At 47.5% G+C, this 12,746-nt stretch overlaps 1 protein-coding gene across 2 annotated transcripts in view; it reads left to right on the top strand.

Annotated features, from left to right (window-relative positions):
• The first annotated feature begins 3,637 nt into the window (after positions 1–3,637).
• SNPH (syntaphilin) overlaps positions 3,638–12,746 on the top strand; it is a 40,790-nt gene continuing 31,681 nt past the window's right edge. Inside the window, exons 1-3 of one of the 2 annotated variants that reach the window (XM_032461989.1) lie at positions 3,843–3,861; positions 4,106–4,212; positions 12,433–12,602. Coding sequence is in view for 1 of the 2 variants with exons in the window: in XM_032461988.1 (XP_032317879.1) it covers positions 3,641–3,861; positions 4,106–4,212 (328 nt within the window). In the remaining variant the exon portion in view is untranslated. Of the gene's footprint in view, positions 3,862–4,105; positions 4,213–12,432; positions 12,603–12,746 lie in introns of both variants that reach the window. The other variant, XM_032461988.1, reaches the window with a different exon arrangement.

Raw genomic sequence — 12,746 nt, 5'->3', positions numbered from 1 at the left:
TGATCCCTAGCCCCTGACAACCATGAATCTGTTCTCTATCTCTATAATTTTGTCATTAATACAATTGACTTTTGTAGGTTAACTCTGTATCCTCTGACCTTGCTAAACTCTCATAATTCTAGGAGTTTGTTTTTGTAGATTCCTTGGGATATTTTATACAATCATGTCTGCAAATAGGGACGATTTCATTTCTTCCATTGCAATCTGTTTCCAATGCAAGAAGGAAAGCATTCACTCTTCCACCATTATGATGTTAAGTATGGCTGGTTTTGTGGGGGAGGGTGGGCATGTGGAGGTATTTTTAATCAGGTTGAGGATATTCCCTTTTATTCCTAGTTTGCTGAGAGGTTGTTTTCTGTTTGTTTGTTTGTTTGTTTTATCATGAGTGGATGTTGAATTTTGTTAAATACTTTTTCTGAATTGATTAGTGAGGTTTTTCTTTAGACTATTCTTTAAATATGGTGGATTATACCAGCTGATTTTTGAATTTTTAACCAGCTTTGCATTTCTTAGATAAACTCTACTTGGCCATGGTATATTATTTCTTTTATGTATTGCTGGATTCAATTTGCTAATATGGTTTTTAACAGCTTTATTGAGCCGTAATTCACGTATCATGTAATTTTTAAAGTGTTAAACTCTGTTTTTTAATTGTCCAGTTCATGGTTTTTAGTATATTCACAGTATTATGCAACCATCACCATTATCTAATTTTAGAACATTTCATTATCAAAAGAAACCCCATACTCATAAACAATGACTCCCACTACCTCCTTCCCTGCATCTCCTGGCATCAACTAATCAACTTTCTGTATCTAATAGGGTATATGGTCTTTTGTTACTGTTTTTTTTTTTTTTCACTTAGCATAATGTTTTCAAGTTTTTTAGTTTTCAGTAGTAACTGAAATTATTATTTTTCTATTATTATCATTATTATAATTTGGTTTATCCTCTTTGGGGGTTCACTCACCAGAAAGCTGGAACTTGGAGCTTTATTTACCCTTCTTTGTTTTGCTGCCTTCTTCCCACAATTGCATCTGCAGCTGGAGCTAAATGGTGGAAGGACAGAGCCCAAAGACAAAAACAACAACAAACAAACAAACAAACAAAAACAGCAGAGGCTCACTCTCTCTCAGGACCATAGCTACTCTGAGTGGAGAAGCTTCTCCTCCCTCAGAGTTTTAGGCACCTATGTGTCCCTGGTGTCACAGCCACCACTGCAGGATTGCCTGGAGGCTGGGTGGTGAGATGAAGGAGAAAAGACTAAAAAAGAAAAGAAAAATTACTTCTTCTACTCACTCTGAGCATTGGGGAGTTCTCCTTTCCTGATCCTCAAGTCAGAACTAGGAAGACACATGGGAGCTCTCTCTGTATTGATTCCCCACTTCCAGATTTGGGGCTGCCTTGAGACCAGGCTGGGGGACACCAGAGGAAACAAAACCAGTAAATTCACTAATCAGTGTTATGTCAAATTCTGGCCTTCTTCCCCAATTTGCCTCCTAGTATTTTCTCTTCAGAGTCCCCAAGTAGCTGCTGTCTGCATTTTGTTCAGTTTATTACTGCATTCAGTGGGATGAGTGTGCTTACCCAGAATTGGAAACAAAATTGCTTTTGAAACTAAAAAAATTTAAGTATTTCCCAATTTGTACAAAGTAAAACTACTAATTTCTTTAGAATAATTTTGTTTTATGCTTAAAATCCTCATTTGTTGCAATTTATATTATTACTAAACACTGGCTGTCTCCTTCTCAATCTTGCGCTTTTTATGACACTAAGAGGAGAATTCTTACTAGCTAACACCATTCCAGAAGGGAGTAATGTGGATAGAGGTTCTCTCTGTTTTGGGGGGAAAGTTCCTTGTGGATATTTCTGGGAAATGTATTCTTGTAAGTATCAAGTGAAAAAAATATGAAGATAGGCAAGAAAAAAGTTTTTTAGATGAGGATCTCAGAAATTATCTCTTGATGAACAAACAATAATTACATGGCTTCCTTTGGCTTTGCTTTAACCGTAAATAATTCACTTATATAATTTAGATGGGCCTTAGGGCAATGAAAACATTCCATTAATTCACTTGCTAGTTTAGCATTAGGGTTTTGGTTTTTTTTGTTTTGTTTTGTTTTTTTAAGACAGCAGGCCTTATTTCACATGGCTTTTTCAACTGCAGTTTCCTATTCCTGCTACAATTGCTCTGCCATATTTTATCACAAAGTGTAATATAATGGTGGCCATCTGATACGGGAATTCAATTTCATTGAATAAGGAAAAAATATAACCAGTGCCAAAAAATTCATAGACATTTGTTGCAAAATTATGTATATTATTATAGAGCAATGGATTTACCACAAATCAGAGCTACTAAAAAGATTTAACTTTGAGAAGTAACAGTTAATTTAAAATAATTATTTTAAATGTGTGTTGTATGTTGTAAATATTAATTATTTCTCACCAGGCCAGTATTGCAGTCATGATATGAAGTTGGTAAAGTCACTTTACGAATTCTTGGAAAAGTGAGCTTAGGGTGGAGGGTACCAAGTTCAATCCTGCCAAGAGTAGACAGAGACTTAAGGATCCAAAGAGTCTTAAGAGACCAGGATAACATCTGGCCTAGTGTTCTTAAAGAAGACTAGGGCCTGGCACCATGCATGCTTACTCTCTTATTCACTTAGTCAATATTTAGTGGGCACCAGATATGTGTTAGGCAGCATCCTAGGCACTGGGGATATAGCAGGAGAAAAAGTCCCTTCCCTAATGGAGTGTATGTTCTAGTGGGGGCAATAATGACAGAATAACAAATAGTAAAAATACAATACGTCAGGTGGTGGTGAAACACAGCAAAACTAGGGCAGAGGAAATGAGGAAGGAGGGAATTACTATTTTATTGGTCAAGGAAGGCCTTCCTGGGACAGTGACATTTGAACAGAGATCTGGAAGAAGTGAGGGGTGGTTTTGAGCAGAGGAATGACTGATCAAATAGACAGGACTGATTCAGAGGAAGGAGCCCCTTCCCATTGCACCCCACTTCCCACACATGGAGCAGATAAGAAACCAGTCCCAGAGAGTGAATTAATTTATATAAAGTTGCAGAGCTGGAAATGGAAGGGCTAAGCAGAGAATCCAGTTTTCTGGACTTTTCCCACTTGTTTTTCCCCGTCTTCCCCTGTGATAGTGGGTGGAAGACAGAGGAGAAAGGTGTATAATGAACACTTTGGGTTGTGATTGTTTCTCCTTCCATCTTGCCAATGATTCTCCATCTTAATACTTCAAAGAAAAACATTTTTGTTTTCAGATATATAAGATTCTGTTTGCAGTAAATAGTTCTGGTACTCAGAGGTACTTGGTTTGGAGAGTGAATAATGTTCCTAAAAGAATTAGGATCAAATTATTATTTAAGCCTACTGACCGTGTCCCAGGAGGTAAGATTGGTATCATGGTATCATCACGCCATGTTACAGATGAGAAAGCTGGGGCCCAGAGAGGCGAAGGGACTTGGCCAGGGTCACACGACCTGTCAGTGGATCAACGTGCTCTCCGCCCTGCCCCGCTGCCCAGCTCCAAGTACACGCTGGTGTGGAGGTGGGAGAGGCCCCAACTCCATGCATGCTGGCGTCCTCGCTCCCGCGCCTTCTGAGGGAGCAAGATGCTAACTATCTCTTTAAGAAGGAAAGTGAAGACGGACGGCTTACGCAGCTGCCGGCGAGCCGCCGACTGGCTCGTCCCCTCCATCCACCTCACCCTCCCCCGCCTCCCTCCCGGCAGCCCCAGCCCCGGCGAGCACTCAACTAGCCGCCTCCAGCAGGGGCTCCGAAGAGCAGTTCGGCGGCCTGGGCTGGGCAGCCGAAGGCATGGAAGCCTCCGCAGGTGATGACTGGGACCCCGGGGGCCTCCGGGCCCACCGCTCAGCTGTGCCCGCCGCAGCCCGGAGTGCCAAGTGCGGGGGAGGGGAGGAGCGGGCCGCACCGGGGAACGGACCCGGCGCCCGGCGGGCAGCCTGCCCTGCGGGCTTTCTGGCTGCGGCGGCCCAGCTGTCAGCGGCCGGGGGCTCGGCTGCCCGGGTGTCCCCGCCCGCGCTCACCCGCCCCTGTCTTTCTTCCCCCTGCCGCAGGTTGCTGATCAGAGCCAGGCAGCTGCAGCAGCGACTGCAGAGGCGCTGCGCCAAGCCGGGCCGGAGTGGTGAAAGCCGGCGGGGCTGCGGAGGGCAAGTGGACTCAGGTGAGGAGGCCTCGGCGGAGCCAGGAAGGGGGCCTGCGCTGCACCGCGGCGGGCGGCGGGCGGGGGCTGCTCGCTGCGGTAGAATCCCTCAGAGGGCACCGGCCGAGGAGGGGTTAACTGTGACTCATTCTTACCCTCCCTTCATTCCCCTACCTCCTTCTAAGCGCACCCCAACACACACACACACACACCCCAGTGTGAAATTCACTAATTAGAAGATGCTGGTGGCAACAGAGAAGATGCTCAAAGCAGGCGATTAGGAGGATTTTAGGGACCACCCCATTCTTATTTGTCTTTCTTCTCCCGCATTCGGCAAACATTTAAGCTTCTTTCCTTCTTGGAGGAGGAGCAAGGGTACCTGGGCGTGGGAGAAGGATGGAACCCCACACCCAGCCCAAGGTCAAGTGCCAATGACTTCTTCCTTCCCATATTCCCCCCTGAGAAGAATCAGGGCCCTGCGGTAGATCTGGAAAAAATGTCCGTGACCCCTAGAGTAGGCGATCTGAGCCTCAGTCTCCCTGGAGCTTCCACGGGATATGGTTTCTCCCGCTCTTCAGCAGGGAGATGATGGGCTGTTTGCTGTGAACACTAACTAGCCTGGGAAGCCCCCTATTCCCTTCATCAGTCCTGCAGACTGAGGAGAGGCCTGGTGCCACACTGCCTGTTTCCTCTGTCTTCTTGGCCCATCTGGAGGTGGGATGGGCAGGAGTTGCTTCCTAGAAAAGGGAGATCTCTGCAGGCGGGTGGGGTAGGGAAAGTGCTGGACACTGGGGTTCTAGTCCCTCAGCTTGCCAGTAGGCCACAAGTAGCCATCTTAAAATTCATTAGGCATGGGTGTCTGTCTGCTCATCTGTTAAATGCAAGAGTTGGATTAGATGGTCTGTACAATTTTAATGTGCCACTCAAGGAGCTCTTTCGTATATGTCAGGGGGACGTCTCTATTAGAGTAATCCAGAATATAAATTTAGGTCTATGAATTAATTGATGTTTCCTCAGTTGATCTCTTTCAACTCTGGACTTCTCAAGTGAAACATTGACCTTGGGGGCCTCATGGAACTGAAGGCATCAGACAGTCCTATATTGGCATCCCTGTACCATCACTGGGGTGACCTTTTCAAGTTACTTCCCTTCCCCAAGCTTCAGTTTCCTCATCTGTAAATCCGGGAAGAACATGTCTTAGAGGGTTGATGTGAGGATTGAATGAGATGTATATGGAAGCATTTAAAACATTCCCTGTGCCTGGCACATAGTAGGTTCTCAGGAATGAGGGACTTAGGAGATTAGGGAAAGGGAGGAGGGGTGGCTGCTTTTAGTCCTGTTCTCTCCCACCTCCCCCACCCCACTGGTCTCTTCCACATCCCTGCAGATGGTGTCCCTGTCAGGGGATAATGAACGCTGGAGTGTGTTGGGCTGCCAGGTTGAGGGCCTAGGAAGCAGCCAGGAGGTACAGACATTTCCACTGCAAGGGCGCTGACATCATTCTAGCAAATGATGGTCCCAGCGAGGCATATATAGCCCAGCTCTGGGTTTGGAAAATCTTGGCATCAGAGGGCAGAGTCCCTAAGGAAACAGAAGCATCAGAATCTTATGTGCTGGCAGGGAGGCAGGGACCAAGGCTTCCTGGTTTCAATGGATCCCACTGCTGCTCCCTTGCCCTTCCAGGAGTCTCTGCTAGAATCTCCCTGAGACAAGGAGGTCCAGTTTTTGGTGTCTGTATTTTCTATTCCTTATCTTCTCTCCTGCTCTCCTGTTTCGCCTTGCATTCACCCTTTCTTGCTCTACCTTATTCTACAGAGACATTCTGCCTCTTGACAGTATGATCAAGATGGCTGCCAATAGGCTGGGGCAGGGCATTTCGCTGCTGCACCATTCAGGCAAAAGAACTTGTATCCCCACCTGCCCTAAATCCCTATTCAATGGTGGGTTCCTCCCTGCAGAGGCCCTGTCTTTTTCCTGTGTCTCCACCCTCTAGCCTGTGGCTAGGCACAAAGTAGGCCCTCAGTAAGTGTTGAACAGAATAAATTTGAGGAAATTATGTCCCTAAGCCAACTGGGTTAGGGAGAAACTGTGGGAATGTGTTGACAGTGTAGGTAAAAGCACTTTTAAGTATAGGGCACTGTGCAGATTGTTGGTTGTCATTATTATTACTTATGCTAATACTGTTGTTATTGCTATGGCCAGTGGCCAACAGTTGTTTTACCTGCTCCTTGAATCAGGCTTGAAGGGGCGAGGTGTGCCTGGGAGAGTGGTGATGTTGGCAAACAGAAGGTGCTGGCTGGTGAACCATGAGTGTGAAGGGAAGGGGTCTGGAAAGAGAGTGATTCCAGCCACTTCCCCTGTTGGGGAGGGGGACAGAAAAGGAGCATTAAGTGGACCAGAATGGATGCACAGTAGAAAATCAGGAGATTCACATCCTGAGTTTCGTTCTACCACCACCTCATTGTGTGACCTTGGGCCAGTCACACCTCCTCTCAAGACCTCTGGGTCCCCAGTTGTAAAATGAGAAAACTGGACTATGTGATCCCTAAGGCCCCTTCTGGTTCTGACATTTTGTCAGGTGGATTTTGTTAAATAAAAATGAGATAACTATTAAGACTCTCAGTGTCATTTATGGAGCATCTGACCATTACCTGTCTCAGGTAATCCTCGTAACAGATTATGCCAGTCTGATCGATGAGGAGACTGAGGCTTAGAGAGACTGGCTTGCCTAAGGCTGCACAGCAGTAAGTGGTACAACTGTTACGCGACGCCCGGGCTGCCTGACTCTGGGAGGAGCGTGTTCTTGCAGCGGTTCCACTACCTCCCCTGCTTGTCGCGGCTGTGAGTTGTGTGTACACTTGCACGCATGCCTAGGTTGAAGACCGTGGCGCTCAGTGCTGGGAAGTCTTCCTTTCACCGTGAGCTCTGCTTTGCTGATGGATGGCGGGTGCCCCTTTACCAAGGAGAGCGGCTGAGAGTGACTGACAGTCGTGACAGGCACACTTTTTGAGCACCTCCAGTGGGCTGTGCTCTGTTTTACACAGGCCACTTCCTCCTCAGACAGTCTCATTATGTAGGCACTATAATTTTACCCATTTCACAGGTGAGGAAGCCAGGGCAGAGAGGCCAGGGATCTTGCCCCGAGTTACACAGCCAGTGTGCTGTACAACCTGAGACACTTTAGCTGCAAGTGCACGGTACCGGGAGTTGAAAGGGCTGCTTTTCAGTCTGAGCCTCCTCACTGACTAACTCTGGGTCAGCCAGTTTCCCTCTGCATGTCCCAAAGGGACTGGAGGCACCTATGGCTCTAAAAGACCTAAATGCTACCTTGTCCCAGAATAGGAGTAGAGGGGATTCCTTCTCTAGCTAAACATTGAGCAGCATTGGTTTATTTATTTATTTATCAGGCCTTGGACCAAGTACACAGAATATAGGAAGGAGTAAGAGGTGACTCCCCACTTTCAAGAATCTCACGGCTAACAAGGAGACAAGTGTCTAAACTTGTAGGTATGATGATCCATCAAGGAGCTGTGATAATGCTGATAAGGGTGCAATGGGACAGGGAGAGGGGGATGGTCTTTCCTACTCAGCAGGGCAGGAAGGCTTTAGAGAGGTGATGCCACTGTCATCGCTTTCTTTTCTGCATTGAGTTCGTGAATAATAATAGTAATATTAATAGTAATAGTAATAGTAATAATAATAATAATAATAATGTCTTGCCCAGCTTGGGACATTTCCAAACAGTTCTAAATACTCATTGGCTCTTGGTGGGAGGGTATAGCTCAAGTGGTAGGGTGCATGCTTAGCATACACAGGGTTCTGGGTTCAGTCCCCAGTACCTCCTCTAAAAAATGATAATAAAAGACTGCATTAAAACAAAACTTTAAAAGACTTGTTGGCTCTTGACCCCAGCAACCCCAAAAGTGGCCACAGAGTCTGAGGGACCATCCAGGCTCACTCTGGCACAGTTCCAGTGGAACCATCCATTTGCCCCTGGTGGACCAGATCCTTCCCTGTCCTCAGAGGCCTCTAGAGGCAGGAGTCTGAGGTTCCTCTTAGAAAGCCATCTAGTGTCTATAAGAATCCAGTAGGCTTGCGGAATTCTTCCTCTTATCTGCTCTCAGCATTCCAGCTTTCTGGAGCACCTAACACCTGGGGAGGTGAAGACACTTATCCAAGAGTACTCAGCAATGCTGAGATCATAACTCTGGCCTAATGCGGATTGCATTTCTGAGCCATATGGGAGTCTTTCTACATCTAGGTCACCAGGGACTCGAAGGACCATTTCTTCACTCGATGGGCAGCTGGCGCTGAGTGGGGATTTGATGCAGGTGATACGAAACTCCAGCCTGGAGAGGGAGGCCTGTGCTCCCTGGGCTTAATGGGCAGATATTTATGAAGTGTTTGTCACACGCTCAAGCACCTCTGGGTTGAGGTGCTGAGTCAACCAAAAGGGAGTGTCTGGGAAGCAGCCTGGTGCAGTGGAAAGAGCCAGCACCCAGGGGTGGGGAGACTCCTCTCAGCTCTGCCATGACTCCCTGGGTGGCCTGAGGCACGGCTCTTTGCTTTCCCACACCAGCAAAGTGATAGTCAGAGGTGGTGCCCTTCTAAGGGCTCGTCACGCGCTGACTGACTAACAATTCAGCAGCTCTTTCCTCTGTTCTAGAACCACTTTGGGGGTACAAGAGTGGGTAGGATACAGGTAACTGTAACCTGAGGAAGAGTGAGATAAATTTAACAAGAGGCGGGAACAAATGCTCTGTGGGTTTGCTGGAGGGAGAGAGCTTGGGAAAGGCTAGGTTCAAAAGCTGCCTCTTCAAAGATAGGATGAGATGCAGATAGAGGTGGGGGTTTTTTGAACCAGGAGGAGCAGCAGAAACATGCTGTCATCCTGGGACAGGAAGGCTGTATATCAGAGAAATGGTCCTCAGACTTAGATTTCAAACGTCAGTGCATTTGGGAATCTATCCTAGGTTGGCCAGCTTTTTATTTTGCCAGACAAGGACATTCAAACAACACTTGTTCTGTTTGCTGTTACTATTACATAGTGAGAGAAAGAGCATTTTAATAACTTTATCCCTAAAGTAAGAAGGCTGTGTAAAATCAGGAAAAAAAAAGTACTCCTTCGAATGAATACATTTTAAAAACTCACCGCATTGTCCATATTTTGCTCATTTTGCTGCAGACCAGTGTCCTTGTGTTTGTCTCTGGATTCAGGCTGCTTGGGTTCGAATCCTGGCCAACTTACTTCTTCTCTCAGAGCCTCTGTTTCCTCATCTGTAAAATGGGGACATGAAGCTGTCTGCCTCATAAGGTCATTAGGAGGTCTGTATGCGCTAATAAAACATGTATAGCAGGGGACGCCAACCCCAGTTGTCTAGAGACAATGTAGGTCGGCAGGGCTGTTTGGGAATGATAGCAAATTGGAGAATGTTTGCTTGAAAGAGGCAGCTGCTGGCCTGCTGCCCCCATTCCTGCCATTCAAGAGTGCGGGCCCAATGTTGTCAGATCTTCTGATTTATAAGGCAGAAGTCTGGATGTTTGTGACATCTCTTGATTTTTTTTTAATGTGGCCAACTAGGCAACATTTTTAAATGCATATATTAAAGTGTGTCTGTGGCAGGCCATCAGTCTGTGTCCTCTAATGTGAATTTCTAGATGCCAGGCACGTAGTGCTCATGGTTGTCAGCTGAGGATGAAGAGGGGAGAAAGGAAACATAACTGGAAGTGCAGGCCTGGGCCACGGATGCCCTGTCTGCAAGGCTAAGGAGCACATGTAATCTCCTGCTTCTGGGCCCCCAGCTTCAAAGGCCCTGTTTGTGCCCCTTCCCTTTTGGTAGCACTGTCAGGACTGAGTTTTTTAAGGACTGAGTTCTGGGGTCACTTCTGTGCCCCACTAAAGCTTGCACTAGCCGACCTCCTACCACAAGGTCTCTGGAAGCTTGGTCAGCAGCCTCAGAAGAGGGAACTTGGCTGATGGCCTGTGAAGCCGGCCCAGGAGGGACAGGCGTGAGGAGAGGCCCGGGCAGCTCCTCAGTGGGAGGGGTGCTTCCTGGCTGGTTCTGCCACCTTCTGCCTGGGCTGTGATGAGGTCTGGACGGCAAGCGGTCTCTCCCCGGACAGCCACACAGCCACCACTGAGGAAAAAGCTGGGGCCTGGTTGTGGAGGAGGCCTGGAGCATTCTCAGAGAAGGAACTCGGAGGAGTTCTAATTAGCAGGAGGAGCTCTGCTGACAGGCTTTCACGGCATTTTGGGATTCAGACTAAAACCACTGAGGACAGTTTACATTTTTGTGGCTCCAGTTAATCAAATATTCATCAAGCACCTACCGTGGTCAGGCTTTATCCTGGCCACTGTGCAGGAATGCAAAGAAGTGTTTACAACCACTCATTCAGCCAATCTGTATGAAGTGTCTACAGGCAGCCACCAGGATGTGGACCCTGTCCTCATGGAGCTTTTTAGCCTGATAAAGATGTCTGGAGGTGCACGGGGCCTGGCTCATAGAAATATTAATAACAGTTGCCATTTGATTGTGAGCCTTCTGAGTATGAGATGCTAACCATATGGTACCTGTTTGAGACAATAATGCAGGAATCAAATGGACCCTTCATCTGAAGCTCTCGGCAAGTGCCTACCACATACTAGTGCTCCATAAAGGGGTGGCTGCATTATTGTTAACTTGGAAAACTGGGCAGATCCCGAAGAAAGGCCAAGACACAGATGCGTCAGGGAAAACAAGAAGCAAAACAGTTGAGGCCCACTTAGCATATGTTACCCTCATTTTATAGATGAGGACACTGAGGCTCAGAGAGGGGAAGTAGTTTGTTCAGAGTGACACAGCTGCTCTGGAACAGAGCCTACACTTAAATGCTAGTCTGTTTGGCATCAAAGTTCTGTTCTTTCTTCTAAGCCATGTTGCCTCTAAAGAAGTGATTAGTGAACAAAACAAATACCCCTATGACAGGTGAGGCACAGTGCCACCTGGTGAGGTAGGGAGCTTTTGTAAAAGGTGAGGAAATGGGGACTAGTGGAAAGAAGGAACTGCCAGAATTCTGTAACCAAAAAGTGGTGGGGTTGGGACCCCAACCCAGGTGTATTGGATGTGGTTTCTCATACTGCTGGGACAGAACAGTAGTCTTCAGGGGTAAAGAGAATGGTCTGCAGATACTCGAAGTTCAGTCACAGGAGAGAGCTGGGCTTCCACGTGACCGGAGGGGCAGACCCCAGAGCAGCATTTACAAGTGCCAGCCAGGGAGGCAAATTCTGGCTCAGTTCAAGGAAGAATATGCTGAAGTGAAAAACCATCTAGCAATGAAACTGCCTTTTGAGAGCTAGCTCCTCATCTCTGGGCCGCTCACATAGGTCTGGATGTTCTAGAAGGAACTCTTGCAGCGTGGGGGAGTTTAGTATCGGCTGTGCTTGACAGTCTTGCAGTCGAGAGGATCTGGAATCCTAGTGTAGGGCTGGTCACAGGCGATGCAAGCAGTGGGTGCCCACGAGAAAGAGTAGCTGTAGGATGGGGCTATCTAGGAGGCCTTCCTGGAGGAGGAGGAGGAACTAGAGCAGGACCTAGAAGGCTGGGGAAGGGGAGAGGAGTAGGACTGTGTGAGGTGAACAAGTCCTAGGGCAGTGAGCCCACCTGTCTGGCTGGGCTGTAGGGCTGGTACCTCTTAGCAAAGGGCATTCCCCTGCTCTCTGGAGCTTTTTGAAAAATGGCAGAAATGGAGGCACAGTGAATCCTGAGTCTTTCCCAAAGCCTCATTAAGAGGCTGGTTTCACAACATTGTAAACTGACTATACTTCAGTTTTTTTTTTTTAAGTAAGTAAGTAAATAAATTAATAAAAATAAATAACATTGCCTAAAAAAAAAAAAATAAGAGGCTGGTTTGGCACCACTTCCCCCTCTTACCTCCAGCCATCCCCTCCTCTCTTCACTTTACCATTCACCCCCTCCCATCGTCCCTTTCAGAAGTGGCAAATTTTGGACATTGGGCTTAGAAAGGCATGCCAAACGTGGTGGCTGAGGGGCAGCCCAGGGCATCTGACAAAGGCCACTTTCCTCACGTTTGGGGCACAGAGCCAGAAGGGGGCAGCCTCAGCTCCTCCCACTGAAGCCAACCTGGGCCTCCTAGGAGCTCCTTGCTGCTCAGGGTGAGCACTGGCTTTAGAGTCAGGCCTGGCTCATCTCCAGTTCCGCTGCTTGTTAGCCTGGGAACTCAGACAACGTGTCTTTCCCCCAGGCCATGTTCTCATCTACCAAAGGGGGATCGGTCATTCCTGCCTGGAAGGAGAAGGGACAAGGGACAATCTGCTGACAGGGCCTGGCCTACAGCAGATGTCCCTACAAACGCCTCCCCTCTCTACAGCCTCAGTCTCTCCTCCACCCCGCCGGGTCCCAGCTCTTGTCCCGGTAAGTGGGAAGGGCTACACTCCTTACCAGGCGCAGGGATGTGTGACCTAGCACGTCCTCCTGCAGCTGTTGAAGAAGGTGCTATTTTATTGTCTGTTGAGGAAATTGAGTCACAGGGAATGTAAGCAACGTGTCCATTATATG

This window comes from Camelus ferus, chromosome 19 (assembly GCF_009834535.1).
Source record: "Camelus ferus isolate YT-003-E chromosome 19, BCGSAC_Cfer_1.0, whole genome shotgun sequence".
In the NCBI taxonomy this organism is placed as follows: domain Eukaryota; kingdom Metazoa; phylum Chordata; class Mammalia; order Artiodactyla; family Camelidae; genus Camelus; species Camelus ferus.
This window is presented reverse-complemented; position numbering and strand designations above follow the sequence as displayed.